General features: G+C 39.7%; 2 protein-coding genes across 2 annotated transcripts; one reads left to right on the top strand and one right to left on the bottom strand.

Annotated features, from left to right (window-relative positions):
- On the top strand, window positions 1–6,077 carry LOC109194772 (C-C chemokine receptor type 4-like). Its single transcript, XM_019345552.1, has 3 exons — window positions 1–390; window positions 5,391–5,633; window positions 5,703–6,077. Exons 1-3 carry the CDS (start codon window positions 1–3, stop codon window positions 6,075–6,077), a joined length of 1,008 nt encoding a protein of 335 aa, XP_019201097.1.
- A 9,994-nt stretch (window positions 6,078–16,071) lies between these two features.
- On the bottom strand, window positions 16,072–19,583 carry LOC100710559 (serine protease 23). Its single transcript, XM_005449626.4, has 2 exons — window positions 19,287–19,583; window positions 16,072–18,801 (listed from the first exon to the last, which is right to left on the bottom strand). Exons 1-2 carry the CDS (start codon window positions 19,313–19,315, stop codon window positions 17,358–17,360), a joined length of 1,473 nt encoding a protein of 490 aa, XP_005449683.1. The 5' UTR covers window positions 19,316–19,583; the 3' UTR covers window positions 16,072–17,357.
- Window positions 19,584–24,353: the final 4,770 nt, after the last annotated feature.

The following is a 24,353-nucleotide window of genomic DNA, read 5'->3' as shown; positions in this document are numbered from 1 at the left end:
ATGGTTACCTATAACATCTCCTCTCCTGGATTTTCACCTCATCCCTCCTGGAACACCACCAGTTTAGTTCCTGCAGTGGTGCTGTCCATCTGCTTTCTGCTGGGATTCCCTGGAAACATTGCTGTCATCATTGTCAAGCCAAACTGGGAGAACATGTCCAGTCTGAGCCAGAGTTTGATGCTGAACCTGGCTGTGTCAGACCTGCTCTGCTTGGTTACCCTTCCAATATGGACTTACTATTTTGTCCGTGGTTGGATCTTTGGCCTGGTGTTCTGCAAACTCATAACATACTTTGTTTATTGCAGCATTTATGGAAGTCTGCTGACTGTGACTTTGCTGAGCATCCAGCGTTACCTTCAAGTTGTGCAGCTTGAGAGGACTTTGCCTCAGGTAGGAGCAAATAAGCTGCTGGTTCCACTCTGGCTGGCTGCGATGATCCTCTCCATTCCTGCTTTAGTGGTTCGACAGCTGGTAGAACAATCGGACTGGACATATTGCAAACATCAATACTATTCTGTGAGCCAGTCAATGGCTGTGTTGTTGACAGAGATAGTGGTGGGTTTTGTTTTATTTTCTATCATTGTTTTTTCATACATCAGTCTCTACAGAAAGGTGAATCGAGGAGCCTTTTTCAACAATCCACAGACCAACAGACTGATTACCAGCATCATTGTGACCTTTGTTGCCCTGTGGATGCCATATCTTGTCATTGATGTGCTGAGCTTGGTAGCTATTTCCCTAAAAATTGAGGGCCTGGTGAAGTTTTGTGAAGACAGCTGGAACACTGTTGAAGCACTAATATTTGTAAACAGTACCATGAATCCACTCCTGTATGCCTTTACTTCTATTCCTTTTTCCACTTTGCGCCAGAAAATTGCTGAATATTTCCAACAGAAAGTCCAAGCTCCCCAAACTCTGTTAATGACAACAGATATAGCTGTGGGAGCAACATCTCAATGAGAGCTTTGAGAACTTGTGATTTTTCTGCTGGCACAGAAAAGTCCAAAGATCTCCTCTCTTACAGCAGGCTATTTGTGATTTAATGATTAATTCTGAGGTTAAGCAACATCTCCCCTCAAATCAGCTCAGTACTCATTACAGTTGAATTGAAAAAAATCGATTTGAGAACCTATCAAAACAGATATTTGTTTGTTTTTACAACATTAAAAATATACTAACTATAATATGAAAACTACAAAGTATAATGTAAGGTAAATCTTAGAGTATAATGTAATGAAGGTAATTTATATTTTTCTCACCTGTTTTTTTTTTTTAGCACATTAATTGTGTCTCATCAGTTGGGATCACTTTCATGATCATACTTTATTGGGCAACTTTCACATAAACTTTAAGCCAGATATCATGTTTCATCAATTTTAACAAACAGAAAGCAACTGAGAGTAAATACAGAAGGTAAATGTAACCCAAATAAAATCCTTCCATAACCAAATCAGTTAGCTTTGCCTAATCTTACCAAACAATGGTGAAACGCAGCCTGCTGAGGCAACTAGGAGACTGACTTCTTCCCGCTAATATTTATATCTATGAGAGTGATAACAGCTGATACCCACCATACATTGAGTTGATGACAATCAAAGCAGCTTCTACATATTTTACATTTTATGTTTCTTTAGATGATGTGTAGACGCTGTGGATATATCTATCTATCTATCTCTAGATAGATAGATAGATAGATAGATAGACAGATAGATAGATGTATTCTGTTGTAGCTGTTTTTATTTTGCAATGTCTCATATGATGCAAGTTTCTCAATTTTGTTGTAACTAATATCTAAATCATGGTGTTTTTTCCATGGTGTAGGTGGTTGAAGATGAATCATTGTTTTACTAGTTTATATACTGTTACAGTTTTTGTTTTTGTACAGTTTTAAACTTTGAAACAAGATTGACCAATGTGTGCACGACATGCACGACACCACTAGGATCTACAGCAACAAGAATCCTAAAATCCCGACTTCCAGATACAGACACTGTTTGTTATGAATTATACACTGTGGAAACCAAACAGCTGTGAGCTAAGTCGATGCTCCAACACAGAAGAGCCACCTTGTCGAGTCAGGACTCTGCAGTCTATGTGCATTTAGAGACTACTGGTCAGCTTTAGTGATGAGAATGCAGACATCCTGGACAGAGAGGAATGCTGGTTTGACCAAGGAGTCATGGAGGCCATTTATGTGAAAAGAGAACACTTATCTAAACTAAGGAAGGTCCGAAGAGCACATCTGTCAACACCTTACAGTACGGTGACTGCAGCCATTTCTCAAACTCGCTGTTAATAGCACTGTCACTGCTGCAACAACAGACGTGTGGAGTGGTAAGAGAAGAACACAAGTGCAGGCACTGACTTTACTGCGGATGAGCTTTATTTACAATTCGTGAGAATACAAACAGAAGCAGAGATGGGCAGGGACAAAACTTAAGAAAAACCTAAACTGGGAATTATTTCTCCCTTTTTTAAATTTCTACTGTGGTGTCGGTGTTGGCAAAAATCGACAAAATCTCCAATTGTATATCATGAACTCCTAAATATGAAAATGTATGCTCAATCTTAAGAGATAATTGGTTTATGAATCAAGTTTGGGTGTTGTTATTATACATTATACAAGCTCCTACCCTCTCCTTGAATAGTCCACATAGTTGTAATGGTAAATGATGTGTATTATACACATGAATGCTTAAAACATTTGCACGAATAGCAGGATGTAATGGTAGCTGACACAAGTCCTCAGCAAGGAACAAGTGCCTTTTAATGAACGCAACACGTAAAGTTACAAAATGTAGCAGGACGTTTCGTATGTGTTTATCAGTTCGCCATCTTAACAGAATTTGGTCACAAAAAAAAAGTCCCACCTTGAGGCTCATTTAGTTTCTGTTCTGGAGGTTTTTTATATGATCATCAGATGGAGATGTCCTCATGTTAGTTTCATGTGTCTCAAAGTGTTTAAAAAGTAGAAAATATTCAATATGCCATAAATATTTGAGTATAAAAATTAGTGTTTGACTTCTACTTCCAGGTGTTCTTGCACTGGTTTTCACTAGGAATCTATTAAAAATAAAGATTCATGGAAAGAGCTATGCAAAAATCCTGAAACCATAAAGGCAAATGTTCAGCATTAAAGTTTCCTTTTTATTTGTTTCTATTTGACCACAGCTTCTTCACCCGAGTGCACATTTATCACTATCAGTCGTTCTGTGTACAACACTGCCATCTGGCTTGCAGCAAGGAACAACTCAACATCTCCTCCCACAGCGGTAAAGTCTACCTGCTTCCTGGCTGTGTCAGACCTGCTGTGCATGCTTACTATTCAAGTGTGGTTTTACTCTTTCCTTTACAGCTGGACCTTCAGCCTAAAAGTTGGTAATGTAGCTCGGCTACTGCAATGTTTATACAGACTGTGAGTGTGAGTGTCCAGCGTTACCTTCAGATGGACTACATTGGGATGAAGTTAGATGAAGCTGAAGCAAGCAGGCTGCTGCTTCCACTCTGGCAGGTCACAGTGATCCTGTTTTAGTGGTTCTTCTGGTAAAAGATTAGCAATAACATGCTGCAAATCTCACTATTGCTCAAAGGGCCGGAATATGGCTTTGTTGTTGACAGGGTTCCTGATAGGATTTGGGTCATTTTATGTCACTGTTTTTGCATACATCAGTCTCTACAGAAACGTGTTGAGTATATATTATTCATAGCAAAGTGATGGGGAGAAATACCACTGTCTGCATTTTACAGTGAGGCCAAGAGTTAAGTGACCAGCAGATGGTGCACTATTTTCATATGTGGGTCAGAAAATTCAATCTAAATTAAAATGATATGTGTTCCGTTTAACATATCATCGTACTTGAATTATCTTCCAACAACACAACCTTTTTTTCTGGCTTTAGTCAAATTTTATATTTATGGTTGTAATTTATCTGGCATTAATCCAAAGTTTCACAAAAATATACAACATTACTACCAGCAAAAAAAAGATAAAAAACCAAAACCAAAACAATAGTTAAAATAAAAATAAAAGTCTTAAAAACTCAAATTTAACGTAGTTATTCATCACCTTTTGGGCTCAGTGGACTCATTGGTACAGGCGCTGCATTTAGGGTCCCCATAGACATCCACAACCCACACAAAAAAAGTCTAACGGGGTGAGTTACTCAGTTTCCCTCTGGAATGAATAAAGTTTCTCTGATTCTGAATCAGCACCATAAATGTAGTTTTAGTGACCCCACTGCTTGAGATTGCAATTCAAACCATGTGGACACAGATCCTAAACCTTAAAACAATACAGCCATCTGTCCAAATCAGATCTTAGACAACTGGTCTCCTGCCACACCAAGGTGTAGTTAAATGAATACACAGGCTCTTCATGTCTTATTCATCTGATGATGTGTCATTTCAAAAAGGAAAAATCCCTTGAAAGAATTGAACATGATTTATAGTGAAAGAACAACTAATGTACTTTCCAATTAGACTCCGATGACCCATCATGGAAGAACAGAATCCATGCACTAATAGGATTTAGGACAGGACCCCCACAGACGCTGGTGGTGGTGAAGATGACTGAGGCTGGATGGCGCTCTGGCTGAGGTGTCTAAGGTGGAGATGGGAAGGAGGTTGTTAAATGGAAAGGGATTCTGAAAAGGAGAATGACTGACAGCAACAACTGAAACCAGACGATTGGACTACAGTAATGATTTCACTACTGAGATTGAGCGTGGAAAAGTGGTAATCATTAAAAGAACAGCAAAGCAGCCAAACATTCAGGAAAGCAGCAAGTTGAGTGATTATCTTCCTTATTGAACTTGTGCATAAACTTCATTTGAATAGTAAAGGATGTGTACTACATGCATTAATACCTAAAGAATTTGCAAGAAGGGTTTAATGCAGTTTTATTGAGCACATTTTTGTGTGAACAACAGTTTGCAACATAATCTCACCTCAAGGTTTATTTATGTTCTGCTCCAGTGGTTTTAATTTCATGTTATTATCATATGGAAATGTCATCGTCTTAGTTTCATATTGTCAGCTTCTGTTCCTTGAGTAGAATCATGTCAAACTGACTGCAAATAGCCTAAGAAAATTGTTGTTTCCAAGAAAAGAAAGCGCCATGACATGTAAAATCCTACACTGAATGCAAATGTTATATTTAGTTTGTTTTTTTGGTTTTTTTGTCGTTTGCATCGGCGTCACAGTGTCTTTGTTATCAGTTTCTGTTTCACTCATTTGACTACATATTTATCATCATCTCTTGATCAGTGCGCGACATTGTTAGCAAACCTGCAGCATGGCACAACTCCACTCTACTGTGATAACCTTGAACATTTCCTCCACTCCTGGATATTTACCTAATTCTTTCTGGTCCAGTGGTGCGATTGGTGCAGTGGTGCTGTCAATCTGCTTCCTGCTGGGATTCCCTGGAAACATCGCTGTCATGTTTCCTGGTTTCTTGCAAACTCATAATGTACTTTGTGTATTGCAGCATTTTCAGCAGCCTGCTGACTGTGACTGCGCTGAGTGTCCAGCGATACCTTCAGGCAGTGTACCTTGAGAGGAGGTTACATGAAGTTAAAGCATGGAAGCTGCTGGTTCCACTCTGGCTGGTTGTGATCATCCTGTCCACTCCTGCTTAAGTCTTTCAACAGCCGGTGGAAAGACTGCACTTTTTAACATGCAGTAGTCAATACGCCCTCAAGGGGCAGAGGATGGCTGTGGTGTTGACAGAGACTCTTGTAGGAACTGTGTCACTGTGTGCCATTGTTTTTTCATACATCAGTCTCTACAGAAAAGTAAATCAGGCACCCTTTTTCAACAATCCACGGACCACCAGACTGATTACCAGCATCGCTGTGACCTTTGTTGTCTTGTGGATCCCATATCGTACCGTAACTGTGCTGGGTGTGGCAGCTATTTACTCAAATGATGAGAGCCTGCAGAAGATTTTTGAAGACAGCTGGCGCATTCTTGGATCAGTAACATTTATAAATAGTGCCGTGAATCCACTCCTGTATGCCTTTACTTCTAAGCGTTTGGGCACCTGGTGCCAAAAAGTTGTTCAACAGTTAATATAGAAGTTCAGAATTCCTCAAAATCTGTTTTCATCAAGAGATGTCAGTGCAGAAGTAATATTTCAAAGCTGAAAGCTCTTTGGTGATGTGTTTTTCCCCATGTCATGCTAGAAATGTATTTTTTGGTCAAAAGATCTCCTCTTTCCTACTGTTGCACACAGGGTGTGGTATTCTCCATTTTAAAGCTGTTGGTGATTGGTGTAAATATAACATTTTTAAGGTTAAGCAACATCTCAGCTGTGTGCTGGTTACAGCTGATCATCAGACAGAGATGTGAAAATATGTTTGTTGAGAAAGAAACATTCATTCAGCACTCAGCATTGTTTAAGTTATTGTATAATATACTGTACATACGTATATTTTGTTCTGATGTCTTTAACTGTTATCAGCCCCATTTCATGCTATGATTCAGACTTAAATTTCCCTGCCTTTGACTTTCCCTCGAGAGGTCTAAGCATAATAATCAAGTGGATCCAAAGGACTTTTGTATCGATGGCCGTGCGCCCAGCACGTATGCTGGTGTTTGTAACAGATAGGTTGGAGCGCATCTCAACTGTAACAGATCAGACTAGAAAGTAACTTCATTTATACCATGCGATTTTACACACAGCACCCCTTATTATTGAGTCTCTTCAAAAATGGCATCAACTCTTTGTTTCCTCATTTACCTGCTACTCTAGATGTTCAGACCTCTTTACATAGACTTAGATCTCCATGGATCATTATCTGAGATGTCACAGAGGAGGGGCGTCAGTCCCGCTCGTCTCCCTCGTAGCTTTGGAGGATTCAGTGAGAACAAGCCACGTCTGTCGTGTCATATTTGTCTTTGTGTTTTCACAGGTATCAGGTATGTACGCAAACTCATAAAAACTGTGGTTAATTATAAGGTAAGTGTAGTTGTGTTTGACGTTGTGACTGTCCTGTTACTTTTTTCGTTAGTTTTGGTTTCCCTGTGTAAGATATATTCAAGCTAAAAGTTGATATGTACAAATTTGTGTAAAAAAATGGTTAGAAGTATATGTATGTGTTTAAACTGCATCTGTCACATACTGCTGTATCAAATAGATAATATGTTTTGGTCATGCTTGTGTTTTGTTTATCCTGAAAGATGTCTAGAGAGACAACATATATACAGCAAGGTGATGACGGATAAATGTTGAGAGGGACAATGTTGACAGTAAATTGGTTAATAAAATATACCTGAGGAGGATTCAACCTTTTTTGTCACCTTTGTGGGTTTTTCAGGCATGTGGTACATGATACATTTTACACAACTGTTCACAGGCACTGCAACCCGGCACCTGTTACCTATGAAACAGGCAAAATTTAATATATGAAGTATAATAAAACCAACCAACCAAAGCATCTGATAGATAACTGAACAGAATACATAGCCAGAGTGCAGGAGTCTTGAAGTCACGACTGTTCTGACGGACTCTCAAGAAGAGGCAAACTGGTGTCAGTTCAGTGTATGTAAAGCTGACTAAAATTTTCAAAGGTCACTCATGTAACAACACAGAGGTTACAGCTCTTAATGCTTATAAAGCATTGCAAACATTGCAAATATTCTTCCAGTCCATGTCTAAATAAACCTGTTTCACCATTTGTTTAAAAGAAACATGCAAATGTTCTTTACTTCCAAAGAGACCATTAGGGGTTCCTTGTTTTTAGTTCCTCTTTTCTACATCAAGAGAGAACACCTTGTGGACCTGACTGCACATTTATCATCATCACTTGCTCAGTGCACAACACTGACAGCAAGTTTGCAGCATGGCACAACTCACCTCCACAATGGTTACCTATAACATCTCCTCTCCTGGATTTTCACCTCATCCCTCCTGGAACACCACCGGTTTAGTTCCTGCAGTGGTGATGTTCATCTGCTTTCTGCTGGGATTCCCTGGAAACATTGCTGTCATCATTCTCAAGCCAAACTGGGAGAACATGTCCAGTCTGAGCCAGAGTTTGATGCTGAGTTTGGCTGTGTCAGACATGCTCTGCTTGGTTACCCTTCCAATATGGACTTACTATTTTGTCCGTGGTTGGATCTTTGGCCTGGTGTTCTGCAAACTCATAACATACTTTGTTTATTGCAGCATTTATGGAAGTCTGCTGACTGTAACTGTGCTGAGCATCCAGCGTTACCTTCAAGTTGTGCACCTTGAGAGGACTTTACCTCAGGTAGGAGCAAATAAGCTGCTGGTTCCACTCTGGCTGGCTGCGATGATCCTCTCCATTCCTGAGTTAGTATTTCGACAGCTGGTAGAACAGCAACACTGGACAAAATGCAAAAATAAACACTCTTCTGATGGCCAGAGGATTGCTGGTGTTTTGACAGAGACTCTTGTAGGATCTGTGTCCCTTTCTGTCATTGTTTTTTCATACATCAGTCTCTACAGAAAGGTGAATCGGGCAGCCTTTTTCAACAATCCACAGACCAACAGACTGATTACCAGCATCATTGTGACCTTTGTTGCCCTGTGGATGCCATATCTTGTCATTAATGTGCTTAGTTTGGTAGCTATTTCCCTAAAAATTGAGGGCCTGCTGAAGTTTTGTGAAGACAGCTGGAACACTGTTGGATCAGTAACATTTCTAAATAGTACCATGAATCCACTCCTGTATGCCTTTACTTCAATTCGTTTGTCCACTTTGCGCCAGAAAATTGCTGAATATTTCCAACAGAAAGTCCAAGCTCCCCAAACTCTGTTAATGACAACAGATATAGCTGTGGGAGCAACATCTCAATGAGAGCTTTGAGAACTTGTGATTTTTCTGCTGGCACAGAAAATAGTATTTTAAGTCCAAAGATCTCCTCTCTTACAGCAGGCTATTTGTGATTTAATGATTAATTCTGAGGTTAAGCAACATCTCCCCTCAAATCAGCTCAGTACTCATTACAGTTGAACTGAAAAAAATCGATTTGAGAACCTATCAAAACAGATATTTGTTTGTTTTTACAACATTAAAAATATACTAACTATAATATGAAAACTACAAAGTATAATGTAAGGTAAATCTTAGAGTATAATGTAATGAAGGTAATTTATATTTTTCTCACCTGTTTGTTTTTTTTAGCACATTAATTGTGTCTCATCAGTTGGGATCACTTTCATGATCATACTTTATTGGGCAACTTTCACATAAACTGTAAGCCAGATATCATGTTTCATCAGTTTTAACAAACAGAAAGCAACTGAGAGTAAATACAGAAGGTAAATGTAACCCAAATAAAATCCTTCCATAACCAAATCAGTTAGCTTTGCCTAATCTTACCAAACAATGGTGAAACGCAGCCTGCTGAGGCAACTAGAAGACTGACTTCTTCCCTCTAATATTTATATCTATGAGAGTGATAACAGCTGATACCCACCATACATTGAGTTGATGACAATCAAAGCAGCTTCTACATATTTTAAATTTTTTGTTTCTTTAGATGGTTGTGGGGACGCTCGTATACATGTATGTATGTATGTATGTATATCGATAGATAGATAGATAGATAGATAGATAGATAGATAGATAGATAGATAGATAGATAGATAGTTGTAACTAACATCTAAATCTGTAATGTAACCTGTTACTCCCTTGACACAGGCTCAACCATCCATGTAAGAACCCACAAAGTCGATTCTGTTCATCTGGATGTAATATTTTCAGTGTGAGAAATGTTTTGTCACTCCTCCAAGTTATTTCTTCAGACGGAACCTGTGTACCTGTTACTGTTATAAAGCAAATGTATGTGTTTCATAGGACTATATATAGCCTGCAGGTCTCCAGAATGGAGACTTTCTAAATACTTCATTTGTATTTTTTAAAAGCTGCACTTTGTTTACTCACAGTCTCACTGATTATATTCACTGGAAACTTTTAATAAAGCTCTGCACTGTTCTTCTTCAGACATGGATTATATTTGTTTTATTACTGTCTGCACCCTCATGTTAGAATTTATTTTCTGTCCAGTGGTCACCTTCTGGCTTTCTTTTCACTAACTTAAAGAGCAACCAGAAGTGACTTCAGCACTGATATGTGAGGTGAACCATGAAATCAAGGGGGTCTTCCTCTGAGTAAAGGGCTTTTCTTGGACTAATTTCTGGTCAGATCAAATGTACTCTTATGTTCTATGGACAGCTGTCTATATTGACCTATAACCTTTTTCTTTTTTTTCTTTTTTTAAAAAAAGGTTACATAAAAAATAATATAAAAAATACTATGATGCAAATTGTATTCCTCAAAAGTCTCTAGTTGACTGAATATCAACACATTTAAAGGCTTCTTGCCTTAATGTTAAATGTGTTAATTAATAAGTTTGAAAATTTTCATTCATATTCATATGAGATCTTAAAAGCAACATAAAAACAAAATAAATAAATAAAATAAAATAAAAATAAAATGTAGAAAGGAGAAATGAGAAAAAAAATACATAACAGAGAACCTATACTAAAAACGATAAAACAAGATGCCACTGGGAGAATAAAACCACCTCAATGCTGACAAAACTGATTATCAATCAACCGTCTTTTTAACTGATGTTTGAAACTACTATATGTATCTTGTTCTCTGACACTGATGGGTACTTAACACACATTGTGTTAGCACACATTCTAAAAATGTTTTGGGAAAACAGCACTAAACCACAGAGGCTGGAAACCACCGCTTTACTTTGTCAGGGGTGTCGTGTGTGGGTGCGAGGAAAGGGAGGACCCAAACGCTGGACTCACAGGTAGGTGAAGGCTGGTGTTTATTATGATGAGCGGATGAGCAGAACATGAAACAACTGACTTAACTTAACTTAACTGAACTGAACTGAACTGACTGAACTGGCTGGCTGGACTGGACACACATACGGCGTAAACAACATCAATGACACGACGGTGAACGAGTGGAAACTGAAGACGTAAATACACAGACTGATGAGGATGATAATGAGAGACCGGTGAGTACACAGCTGAACATAATCTGGATAATGACACATGAAACGAGTTGGCACAGGAAAAACAGGAAATGAGAACAAGTGAAAAATACACTGAACATGAATGAACTGAAAATACTGGGTAAACAACCCAGGAATCCTGACATACTTAAAGTACAGTTTGGATATGAATGTTAATTTTGATCAGAGTGTGTGCTGCAGCGCCCTTTACTGGTGTGGAGTGGTACTGTATCATAGCATGTAACTGGCAAATCTGAGAGGTACTTTGAATAAGCTACATTCCTTGTTTCCATCTATCAGGCCCAAAACAGCCAATGACTTACAGGCATAGAATACCATATATGTATAATTTCCAAAATATGGGTTTTATATTCCACCCTAAAAAAAAACACAAAATGATATCTAAATACACAACGATAAAAAATACCCTATTTTAAGAAATATGAGTTCATAAAAGTGGTGAACTAAACTGAACTCTACTCAGAAATAATTCTTAACAGTAGAAATGAGACGCTGAGGCTCAGAAGACTGTTTCACTCGACTGCAGCACACTGGTTCAAAACACTGTGCTGACGCTTTTATCAAAGCAGCTCTGGCATATTTTGCATTTTTTGGCTCATGTTATAGGGGCCGTCATCGCAAAAATAATAAGGGATAGGATTAGGTTAATGAGTTTAAACAATGGTTGCTAGATAACCCAGCATGCCACACTAATTTTTTACATTCATTTCTGAAGACGTCATTGTGCTGATCTATTGCATTCTCTTTGTTGTCAGCCTTCATTTCTATGTAAAGATATATATCCATCCATTTTACGCTGGCAGGTAGTACCAGGCTAACAAGACCACCTACACCTACCCGGATTCATTACCGTCATTATAAGTCAAAATTAAAGTTGCATATTTCCCAAAGTAATGATACATCTAAATGTATAAAACAATTGTCTCCTGTAACTCTGAATAACATATTCGCAGTAGTAGATGTATATATGAATAAATTTCATGGTGTTTTTTCCATGATGTAGGTGGTTGAAGATGAATCATTGTTTTACTAGTTTATATACTGTTATAGTTTTACAATGCATATTTTATATGGGCTTTATGGACAAATGTCTTGCTGCATAAAACTTGTGTATACCTCCCCAAACAGGCTCCAGAAACTATCATGATGGCAAACATCCAAGATAGAATATTATACTACAACACCAGGTCCTGACATGATTCACACCTATTGGCTAAAAAAGTTAACTGCACTTCATGAGCTCCTGGCAGCACAAATGAACCAGCTACTAATGGATGAGACACACCCAGAATGGCTAACTGAAGGCTGGACAGTCCTGGTCCCCAAGGATCCCCAGAAGGGACCAGTCCCATTAAACTAGCAGCCAAAAAACTGCCTCAGCACAACATGGAAGCTTCTGTGATTCTATACATGAGAGGGGCCCAGAAAAAAACAGCTACTGGTAGATAGAGTAATCACTTAAGACTATGAAACAAGATTGACCAATGTGTGCACGACATGAATTGAACCATAAGAAAGTCTATGACTCATGACTATAGATCGGAGCAAACCGTTAGCCACAATGATGACATCAAGCTGTATATCAGGAGTGAATCGATTCACACCACTAGGATCTACAGCAACAAGAATCCTAAAATCCCGACTTCCAGATACAGACACTGTTTGTTATGAATTATACACTGTAGAAACCAAACAGCTGTGAGCTAAGTCGATGCTCCAACACAGAAGAGCCACCTTGTCGAGTCAGGACTCTGCAGTCTATGTGCATTTAGAGACTACTGGTCAGCTTTAGTGATGAAAATGCAGACATCCTGGACAGAGAGGAATGCTGGTTTGACCAAGGAGTCATGGAGGCCATTTATGTGAAAAGAGAACAGTTACTTCTGACCTGAGAAGGGCCTAAGAGCACATTTGTCAACACCTTACAGTGCGGTGACTGCAGCCTTTCCCCAAACTCGCTGTTAATAGCACTGTCACTGCTGCAACAACAGACGTGTGGAGTGGTAAGAGAAGAACCCAATTTCAGGCACTGACTTTACTGCGGGTGAGCTTTAATTACAATTTGTGAGAATACAAACAGAGGCAGAGATGGGCAGGGACAAAAACTAAGAAAAACCTAAACTGGGAAGAACGAACAAAACAAACCTGAACCTATGAAACGCAGAAGAAGAAGTCACTTGGATGAGGAGTCAAACATTTCTCCCACTGAAAATATGGCATGAAATGAAAGAAATCAACTTTCAGGTTGTTCCTAATCTGGTTTATTAAAAGATATCTTCATCAAGATATTGAATTGTCATTCATTTCTGGTTGTAGGTTAATATAGCCAGACTGTATTATAAATTATAAAACTTATGTCTCCAGAGTTATGAGCTGAATTGTGAATTAGTGTGAAATCCATGAGAAGTAAATTTGGATTACGTATTTGTATTTGTGGGTGGGAAAAAAATTTATGCAGTTTCACGTTCCACTCTATTTCTAAAAAAATCTAAGGTGAACGTTAGTGAAAGACATGCAAATATGCTTACATACAAAAATGCAAAAACTGCAAATAAAATAAGCACATCCACAGCTCCCAATAAATGCTCTCCTTGTTGTAAAAACAAAACAAAAAAACATAGCTGTCCAACCACATTTCTAGGCTTCTATGATGTTAAATGGCTCAAAATCCTTAAAAAGGAGAAAATCTACAACTCGATGACATCAAAGTGTGAAAGTTTGACTTATGTTTCTAGCTGTTCTTAAACTGCTGCTCTCTGAATAAATGGAAATAAATGCAAAGATTTTTTTAAAAAGAGTCATGCAAAAATGCTGAAACCATGAATGCAAATGTTTGGATCAGCATCACAGTATCCTTGCTATTAGTTCCTCTTTGACTTCATCAAAAGTAACGACTTCTTCATGTGGCTGCACATTTATCATCATCATCATCATCACTTGCTCAGTGCACAACACTGACAGCAAGTTTGCAGCATGGCACAAGTCAGCTCCACCGTGGCTACCTATAACATCTCCTCCTCTCCTGGATATTCACCTGGGACTGTCTGGTACTCCACTAATCTGGTTCCTGCAGTGGTGATGTCCATCTGCTTTCTGTTGGGATTCCCTGGAAACATCGCTGTCATCATTCTCAAGCCAAACTGGGAGAACATGTCCAGTCTGAGCCAGAGTTTGATGCTGAGTCTGGCTGTGTCAGACATGCTCTGCTCAGTTACCCTTCCATTGTGGATTTACTCTTTCCTCTATAGCTGGGCCTTCAGCCTGGTGCCCTGCAAACTCATAACATACTTTGTGTATGGCAGTGTTTATGCCAGTCTGCTGACTGTAACTGTGCTCAGTGTCCAGCGATACCTTCAGATTGTTCACCTGCAGAGGAGTTTAAATCAGGTAAGAGCAAGGATGCTGCTGGTTCCACTCTGGATGTCTGCAATGACCCTGTCCACTCCTGCTTTACTAGCTCAACAGCTAGTTGAAGTAGATCAGCAAAGGACATATTGCAGACCTCAGTACTCCTCCGAGGGACAGAGGATGGCTATACTGTTGACAGAGGCCCTTGTAGGATTTGTGTCCCTTTCTGTCATTGTTTTTTCATACGTCAGTCTCTACAGAAAGGTGAATCGGGGAGCCTTTTTCAACAATCCACAGACCACAAAACTGATTACCAGCATCATTGTGACCTTTGTTGTCCTGTGGGTCCCATATTTTGTTATTGATGTGCTGGGTGTGGCAGCCATTTCCCTAAAAAATGAGGCCCTGCTAACATTTTGTGAAGACAGCTGGATTACTGTTGGAGCACTAACATTTGTAAATAGTGCTGTGAATCCACTCCTGTATGCCTTTACTTCTGATCGTTTGTCCACAATGTGCCAAAAAATTGCTGAAAATTTAATACAGAAGTTCAGAATAGCTCAAAACCTGCCTGAATCAAGAGATATCACTACAGAACCAGCATCTCAGTGATTTTCCTGCATGGCAGAATTCAACCACACTGTTATATCACTAATATTATTATTATTATTAATAAGATAATAATAAGATAACATAATAAGATTATGAATAATGAATATTGTATCTTAAGTGAAAAGATCTCCTCTCTCCTGCTGATGCACACAGGGTGCAGTCCACTCTATTTATCACAGAAAGCTGTTGGTGATTGGTGGTTTAATAATAAACTATGAGGTTAAGCAACATCTCCTGTCAAATCGACTGTGTGCTAAACCTGATTTTTCCAAAACCAAATCGATGAGTTTTGCTGCCTAACCTAACCAACCACACTACCAATGCTGAAAGCAGCCTAAAGGCCCCAGTATACCCACCGCAATGGTCGCTTTCCCCACTGCTGCAACCTCCCTTGTGTTGCGTGACAATTTTCACATCACATCCTGTGTCATGAGACACAATCCTTGCTGTGGTCTGGATCTTTGCAACTTGGCACAATGCGCTGCGGCTGGTTGACGACACGAGTGCACAATCGTACCGTTCTTTACAGCCATTTTAATGACAATCCTGCACAAAAGCTGAGACATGCTGAGACATAGAGGAAGATGTTGCAAATGTTTGAAAAGAGTTTGTTTTTAAAAAGAACTTTGCAAAAAACAAACCCCTCAAAGAAGTCTTGGCTTCCAGTTTTGATTTCTTCTCTGTTTTTTCAGCACATATGACGTGATATTCTCTGAGTGGCAACACATATCGTTTAAAAAACTTATCTGGAACTGTTAACTATACCTTTAGATAATTTTAATGATGTGTGAATAAAGTAATTTCCATGCTGCAAGTCGTTAACTAATTTTTCATTGGCTTCATTGGCTTATATACTGTTACAGTGGTTAGCACTGTTTGTACCTACCTCTGAAGCTGTAACAAAGGCAGTGATTACTAGAGCGTGTACTGTGTCGCCCTTTGCTGGTGTTGGGTGGTACTGCATTATACAGTGCAACCGGTGAATCTGGCACTCTTTTTCTTGTTTCTGTCTGCATGTACAGTGAGTTCAAGCTGGAAATCAAAGAAACAAGGACGTTTTGTGTTTGTAGTTAGAAAGGGGCCTCAGTTTATTTTGAGTGATTTGTGGTGAAGCAGCAATCAGTACATTGGTTCATATGCTGCTGCTGAAGTCTGAAGCGCTCGAGTATATGCTGGATGTTCTGTATATTATTTCCAAAAAGTCACTGTATCTTAATCCAGTGTGCCATAACAAAGTTTTGAAAGAAAATTCAAATGAGTACAAAATGTGGATGAATATGAAATATGAAGGATACATCAATATATAGATCTCAGTGACCCTCGTGGCTCAGACTTGTCTGCTTTGATTTGTATCAGCAATTTTATTTTATTTCTTTACAGCAAGAATTACACAAGAAAATGTGTTTGTTGCATCAACACTGTCAAAAATCAACAAAATTACAGTAATAAAAAATCCATACATATGTTATGTAGACCATAACAAGTACAACTAAAACCAACTTCTCTAAATACCCCAATAAATGGCTGAACAGGATACAGATCCAGAATCAGAGACAAATGCAGCAGTCTTCAACTCAAGGTTGGTTTGTCAAACTCTCATTGAAGAGAGAAGCTGATCTCAGGTCGTAATTTTGCTCACATTTTTACAGTTTATTAAAAGCTACAGCTCTTTTAAACCCACAATCCTATTATATACAATTTAGAAATAGAAAACAATAACTGTTGCTAAAATTGAAATTAAAGTGACTTAAATAATAAAAAGAAAAAAAAATCATCTGCACCTTGTCTGTGCTTAAGGTTCATGACTTCAACCTTTGCAGTTAAAAGTTGCAGTTAAGTTTAAAGACATTACTATTATTCTAACCTCCAACCAGACTGTGGCAGTGGGATTGCATTATGGATCATGTAGGTATTATGTTTTCACATTATTTGATGAAGAATTCTTTTATGGAAATGTTTTACTGGAAACTCTGCTTCTTTTATATGTAAATCGGTATTGTGAATGTATCTGTAAAGAAAACATCCTCAAGTTTTCTTCTTTCATCCTAGAATGATCTTAAGAACATCTAAAATTGGATACACTGAGAAATATTTAGCCCCATTCTGACATATTGCACTTAGAAGATGTGATTATTTCTAAAAATACTTCTACTAAAATGACATTTGGGGGGTGGGTTGTGGGGCTCGTCTATGCAAAGCTTCTAAAGCTCTATTTTTTTTATTTTTTTTTATCAAGGATTAATTGTTTAGCACCAATGATGAGACAGTTCTCTAGAGGTTTTATACAGTGTCCCTGATCTTTGAGTCCCTTTGAAGGTGTCTTCAGCTCTTTGCCTCTCACATACCCTCTGCTCTGTCTCTCTGTATCTTCAGACCTCTTTACAAAGACTTGGATCTCCATGGATCCAGTGGCAGATCTGGGCGTATTTAGGAGGTGTGATCCTCACTGCAACATTAAAGTCCCTCTGCTCACCCCCCTCCACTTTCACCCAATGATGGCCTGAAAACACTCCAATCACCCTCCTCTTCCACTTCCCCTTGCTGCCTGTGTGTCCCGCTTCCTGCCTGAGTCGGATGTAAACACCTGCACCTGTAGCACCGGCCTGCGCGTCGCAGTGCTGATACATCAGATCATCAGACTCCTTTTCCACTGAGCAGAAGCGATAAACCACCCGCTCATCTCTGATGCCGTCAGGCAGGTTTTTGTCAGCATCATAGCCTGAGAAGTGGATCCTTGTGAGGGGTGCAGTCGAGGGTGCTACTCCGAGCTCCATGTGCTTTTGCTTTACTGGTCGTTTCAGCTCCAGAAGGGCGTAGTCATAGTCAGGGGAAAGAGAATTAGTAGAGTTCAGGGTGTGGATCCATCCTTGAGGGATTTTGGTTTGCTTAACTCGAGTCCAGCGAAACACTGGTTCCTGTGTGGCCCCAGTACTGCGGCGTACACGATTGAGGCCTTTTCGTCTCCCTCTTCTCTCAGACTTTTTGTTTCCACCATCAGCTGTTTCCTCCTCAGACCTTTTTCTCCCTCTACGTCTTCTACCTTCAACTTCCTTTCTCCCTCTCTCCCCAGCTAAACTATTCATCTCCCCACCTTTATCCATAAGCTGCTCCTCTCCTTCCTTCTCACCTTTCTCAGCCCCTCCTTTCCTTCCTTGTCTTCTCCTCCCTCCTCTTTTCCTGGCCCCCCTTCTTCTTTGAGTTTTCAGCTGTAACAAACCTACTCTAACCTTCCTGGCACCCTCCAGGTAGTCCCTGCCATCATGGATGCAGTGTGCTGCTGTTAGCACATGTTTTGAAGATATCAGGACTCCAGAGCAGCCCGTAGAGATGCGGACTGCAGCAGAGAACGGGTAGTTGGTGATGAAATGGGAGTCTGAGATCACAAAACGACCATCTGCTCCGTAAACCTGCCGTTTCCTGCGGAGAAGACCTGTTGAATGTGCCGGTGGTCTTGTAGACATGTTGTTGATCCCCTGCAAACTCATGTCTGTATGTGTGCGAGTGCCATTTTCATACAACGTCTCATATCCCAGATTTCTCTCTTGCTCAGTTCGGTCTACAGGTGGTAGGGTGCTTTGACATTCTATTCCACAGAGCATCTTTGCCCCTCCTCTTTCTAATTCTTCTTTTTCCTCTTCCTGCCCTGTGAACAAAGGTGTGCTTAAAAGTGCTGTGCGTGTGGCCAGCAGCTCAGGAAGGCTCTGCCTGGTCCACCTGTGCACCTCGCTGCTCTCACTGTTGCCAAAAACACCACAAGCTGAAAGTGCAGCTACACAGAGCAGCACACACTTCAAATGAGTCAGGGCCATCCCGCTGAAAATACAGTAAAAAAAAAAAAAGATATTTGAGAGCTGGAGAGAAATACCACAAGATTTTTACACTGAGGCCAAGAGTTAAACGACCAGCAGATGGCGCACAAGCTTTATGTATGAATTGAAAATACCTCAGCAGCTAAATGTTTAAGATTTCACTTTAAATTAAAATGACATGTTAGTTATTTCCGTTAACTTTGGAAATTATTTCTAATCTAATCACGAAATATAATCATTAACTTTCCTATAAAACCGAAACCACATTTTCTGGATTCAAACTAATGCATTTATTGCAAAGTTAAGCAGGTCAATAACAGCCGGAAACAACGTGAAAGCTATGAAAATAAATCTGCATAACCCGTAAATTTAAAAATATATACATTTTACAGATATTCTTAGGAAGGGCATATTAATGTAAATAAGCTAATGTGACCTTTTCGTTGTTATCGGCATGCAAAAAAAAAGGAAAATATAAAACATTCTTACCTGCAGATAAAATAAATATGCACTCCCATGCTAAATGGTCCTTACTGTGGATTAAAAAAAACTCTCTATCCGAAATACTTCCCGCAGACTGCGTCCATCATTTGCTGAGCTCAAAGAAAAAAAAGGGGGGGAGCGCAATGAGAGGCAGCGTGCAGGGTCCTCATAGACATCCACATCCCACTCTGATGTATAAAAAAAGTCAGCACCAGGCATGCAGAGGGGTGAACCAGCCCAGCAGCACGAAGGTTTTTGTTTTTTTTAGCAAGTGATGTCATCACATTTGAGGTCAAAGTTGCAGTCGCGTGGACACAGATTTCGGTTTATGTTGCTTTTTCGTTCTTTTAGAAATGTAAAGCTATTTTAACATAAACATTTATAGATCTTACATATAAAGCAGCCTCGAGGAACTTTGAGTGTACGTTTATGTGTGTGTGTGTGTGTGTGTGTGTGTGTATTTAAATCTATTTCAAACGACCTCAAAGTGTTTCTAGACATGAGTCCAGTGCAGCTCTCACCTGTAGTTTAACCCCTGCTGTTTATGTCAACAAAGACTGCTACATGCAATTACGCGTTATTCCTATCAGATGCCCCTCCCCTCTCACTGATTTGACTCTCACAAAGCTTTACTGGCAAATGATGTGTATCACACACCTACATGCTTGAAGCATCTGCGAAAATAGCAGGATTTAACTATTAAATATTGTATATTTTTTTGTGTGAACAGCAGTTGCCAAATTGTTTCACTCACAAGTTTTATTTAGTTGCTGCTGCAGACATTTTTTTCTTATGTGGCGAGCGTGGCTCAAGAGTTGGGAGCTCCCCTTGTAATCGGAAGGTTGCCGGTTCGAGCCCCGGCTTGGACAGTCTCGGTCCTTGTGTCCTTGGGCAAGACACTTCACCCGTTGCCGACTGGTGGTGGTCAGAGGGCCCGGTGGCGCCAGTGTCCGCCAGCCTCGCCTCTGTCAGTGCGCCCCAGGGTGGCCGTGGCTACAATGTAGCTTGCGGTTAAGCAACATCTCCTGTCAAATCGACTGTGTGCTGAACCTGATTTTTCCAAAACCAAATCGATGAGTTTGGTTTTGGAAAAATCAAAGTGTGTGAATGTGTGTGTGAATGGGTCGATGACTGGATGTGTAAAGCGCTTTGGGGTCCTTAGGGACTAGTAAAGCGCTATATAAATACAGGCCATTTACCATTTACCATTTATGTGATCACCAGATGTAGATGTTATTGTGTTATTCTCATGTTTTTTCAACCTTTGTTTCTATGAAGTCAAAATAGCCTGACTGGTTCCGAGGAAAGTGGAAAACGTCCAGTTCTATGACGTAAACGCTGAAAATTACTTCTCAGTCTTTATACATGTTAAATATATGCTTCCTTGGTGTTGTTCCATCTGTTGTGACAATGTGATATTAAGAGATTAATCCTCATTTGCATTAGCATCACAGTTTCCTTGTTGTTAGTTCCCCTTTGATTCATCAAAGGTGAACACCTTCGTCATTTATCATTATTAGTGCATGACACTCACACCAAGTTTCCAGCATGGCACAAGTCAACTCCACCATGGTTACTTGTAACATCTGTTCCTCTCCTGGAGATTCACCTCATCCTACTTTAGACTCCAGGAGTCTTGTTCCTGTAGTGGTGCTGTCCATCTGCTTTCTGCTGGGATTCCCTGGGAACATCGCTGTCATCATTCTTAAGCCAAACTGGGAGAACATGTCCAGTCTGAGCCAGAGTTTGATGCTGAATCTGGCTGTGTCAGACCTGCTCTGCTTGGTTACCCTTCCACTGTGGATTTACTCTTTTCTCTATGGCTGGACCTTCAGCTTGGTAGCCTGCAAGCTCATAACGTACATTGGGTACTGCAGCATTTATGCCAGTCTGCTGACTGTGACTGTGCTCAGTGTTCAGCGTTACCTTCAGGTGGTTCACCTGAAGAGGAGTTTAAATCTAGTGAAAGCAAGGATGCTGCTGGCTCCACTCTGGCTGGCTTCGATGACCCTGTCCATCCCTGCTTTAGTGGTTCGATGGCTGGACAAAAATCAGCATTGGACATGTTGCAAACCTCACTATTCCTCCAAGGGTCAGAGGGTAGCTGTGCTGTTGACAGGACTCCTGGTAGGAGTTGTGTCATTTTCTGTCATGGCTTTTTCATACATCAGTCTCTACAGAAAAGTGAATCGGGCAGCCTTTTTCAACAATCCACAGACCACCAGACTGATTACCAGCATCATAGTGACTGTATTTGTCCTGTGGGTGCCATATCGTGCCATGAATGTGGTGGAGATTGCAGCTGTTTCCCTCGATAACAAATCCTTGTTAAAGTTTAGTGAGGACACCTGGAACGCTTTCGCCTCTGTAACATTTGTAAACAGTGCCGTAAATCCACTCCTGTATGCCTTTACTTCTAATCGTTTGTTTACTCTTTGCCAAAAAAATGCTGAACATTTAGTGGAGAAGTTCAGATTTCCCCAAAATCTGTCTAAGTCAACAGATGTCACGGCTGAAGCAGCACCGTAATGTTGAACATCTTTTGAGAATAATTTGATACGCACACGGTCCTCTTTATTTGTCACAGCCAACTGTTGGTGATTGGTGGTTTAATGATGAAATTCAAGGTTAAGCAACATCTTCCCTCAAATCAATTGTGTGCTGATTACATCTGATCCTCAGCCAGAGCTATAAAAACAAATGATTGTTGAAAAGGAATGAGGCAAACATTCAATAGAATCAAAGTATCAAATTACATATAATTACAAAGAATTTCATCTGAAATTATAATGTAATCTCCATTCATCTGAGACAGCTAGGAAGTTGAAGTAATCATATCTATGACAGTGACACCAGCTGATATCAACCATTCACTGGCTTGATGACAATCAGAGCAGTTTTTACATGTTTTTAATTTTCTCATATTGAGTTTGGGTGTTTTTGTGGACTTTAAATCCATCAGCCGGTCGGAAGAAACAACAATTAATGAAAAGATTGAATAAATGTTTTCACTGGAGCTCCTCCATCAACAGGAATGACCTTCTGTCTGTGATGTTACCAACAGAAAGGACATAGAGAGTGCTGCTCTAATACAGCAAGCAGATGTGTGTAAACTCAATTATCCTTCCATTAACTCGTCATTTCACTTTTATTTTGTTAATACATTTGTTTTTATTCATGGGCATAATAAAATAATATGAAAACAGGCACATTGTACCATGCCATTAAAAGCATATAAAGGGAATTTTAAAATTCAAAATGGTCAATGGTTTTACCAAAAGTGCAGTTATCACAGGTAGAGGAAGTACCTGTATGTTCTTCCTATTAAGAGTGGGAACACAATGACTAGTGACAAAATGACTTCACCATAGCTTAAAATGTTCTGTAATAGTTTAAATGTTTATTAGAGAAAGTTTTGTGAACTCTGAATGTTTACATTTATCTATGTTCATGAGGATTTGATGAGAACACTGAAAGCACCTTCGTTTCTGGACTGTAAATGCAAAGCTAGCAGCTGGCTAACTAGAGACCGACCCAGGTTCAGGTTACTTAACAATAAAGTAACATATTTCTCAAATACTATATAGTATCATTATGGGTAAATGTCTGTGAAGATTCTCAGTCATCCAGGTCATCGTAGTCAAAGGAGTTTGCAAAGAAAAGCGTCTGGACTTCTTTACATATTCACATATTGGACAGAGAGGACAGATGGTTTGAAAGAGGAGTGAAAGAGGCCATCTATGTCCACTGTGAGCGACCATCTTTGAACAGAGGCGGTGGTTTACGACACCAACTGTCTGCCATCTATAATCCAGTTTTGAGTTCCCTCCCCAGACGCCTTAACGCCCACTCACATCCTGGGCCATCTGACCTCAGGAATTCACATGACAAGGTGGGGCCAGGTTTCACAATGGGCTCACCCGAAACCCTGGCTGATTAGGTCCCACACCCGCTTTCACACCTTGGCGCATGTGATTAGAGGATCACCAGGGGGTCCTTTGTCCCTCCTTGGGGGGGATACTCCCACTGGGTTTAAATCTGGGACTCTCGGCCATTTGACCTTAGAACTGAAGAAGCTTCTTGGATGAGAGGTGAAACGTCTTCAAGCAACTTAAAGAAGTCCAGACGCTTTTCTTTGCAAACTCCTTTGACTATTATGGGTAAATGTACAGAAAAGTACTTAAATGATCTCCTATAATTCTCAATTATATTTAATACTGATGTGATATATTTATAAATTAGCTCTAGTTTGTTCCAAAACCGTTGCATAGTTTTGGTTCCACAGTTTATCATATTATACAAGTGTGTTACACACACATATACTGTTACAAGGTAACGGTGTGTGTGTGTCTGCTTCATAGTAGTATATATAACGCACAGTTCAGCAAAGATGACTTCCTGAGAAATTGATTTGTATTTTTAAAGGCTTCACTTTGTTACTTCCACAGCATCTGTGATCATATTCGTGGAAATTCTCAATAAAACTCTGCATTGTTCTTCCACTGAAATGTTTCAGGATATTTGCACTGATATGTTTGATTAGCCAAGTCACCCAGGGGTTCTTCCTCCTTTTTATGCTCTCAGGCTTAATGGACAGCTGTCTTGTTCAACCTGTAACCTCAGTACAAAACTCTGTCTAGACACTACTGTTAAATCCGTCCCACCCAAAGGGTCAGGACTACTGCGGGAGAGAATGTGGTTGGTGATTCAGTATTTCCCCCAGCTGTTCCTTTGGGCCCAGGCGGGGTTTTCTCCTGCCTCTTGTAAGGAACAGAAGAAACTCTTTCCCATCCAAGTTTGACTTGTCTGGTCTCTGTGCACCCCTGCCAAGATGCTCATTAAAGATTTTCACAATGTGTAACACACACTTTTGGTAATCAAAAGGGGGTTTTCTGGACTGGCAAAGCAAGAAAACATACAAAGCTGAATCATTTTTAAACTTGGATGTAAAGTCTTGAATACAAAACAAAATGACAAATGTCTCTTTGTGTATTAATTTTGTCTATCATTGCACCATCTGAAGTCATGTGTTCTGAAGAAATATTATAGTAAGAAAGTCATAATTATAATGCT

The sequence above is a fragment of the Oreochromis niloticus genome, linkage group LG15, assembly GCF_001858045.2.
Source record: "Oreochromis niloticus isolate F11D_XX linkage group LG15, O_niloticus_UMD_NMBU, whole genome shotgun sequence".
Classification (NCBI taxonomy): domain Eukaryota; kingdom Metazoa; phylum Chordata; class Actinopteri; order Cichliformes; family Cichlidae; genus Oreochromis; species Oreochromis niloticus.
The sequence above is the reverse complement of the archived record's forward strand: the minus strand, read 5'-3'. Positions and strand labels throughout refer to the sequence as shown.

What these genes read in the sequence shown, in the direction of transcription:
- LOC109194772 (XM_019345552.1), top strand. Translation starts at nt 1, where the DNA reads ATGGTTACCTATAACATCTCCTCTCCTGGATTTTCACCTCATCCCTCC. An exon ending in TTGAGAGGACTTTGCCTCAG is followed by an intron (nt 391 to 5,390) that starts GTAGGAGCAAAT and finishes CGATTGGTGCAG; the next exon opens with TGGTGCTGTCAATCTGCTTC. An exon ending in TGATCATCCTGTCCACTCCT is followed by an intron (nt 5,634 to 5,702) that starts GCTTAAGTCTTT and finishes TACGCCCTCAAG; the next exon opens with GGGCAGAGGATGGCTGTGGT.
- LOC100710559 (XM_005449626.4), bottom strand. Translation starts at nt 19,315, where the DNA reads ATGGGAGTGCATATTTATTTTATCTGCAG. An exon ending in CATATTTATTTTATCTGCAG is followed by an intron (nt 18,802 to 19,286) that starts GTAAGAATGTTT and finishes CTGTATTTTCAG; the next exon opens with CGGGATGGCCCTGACTCATT.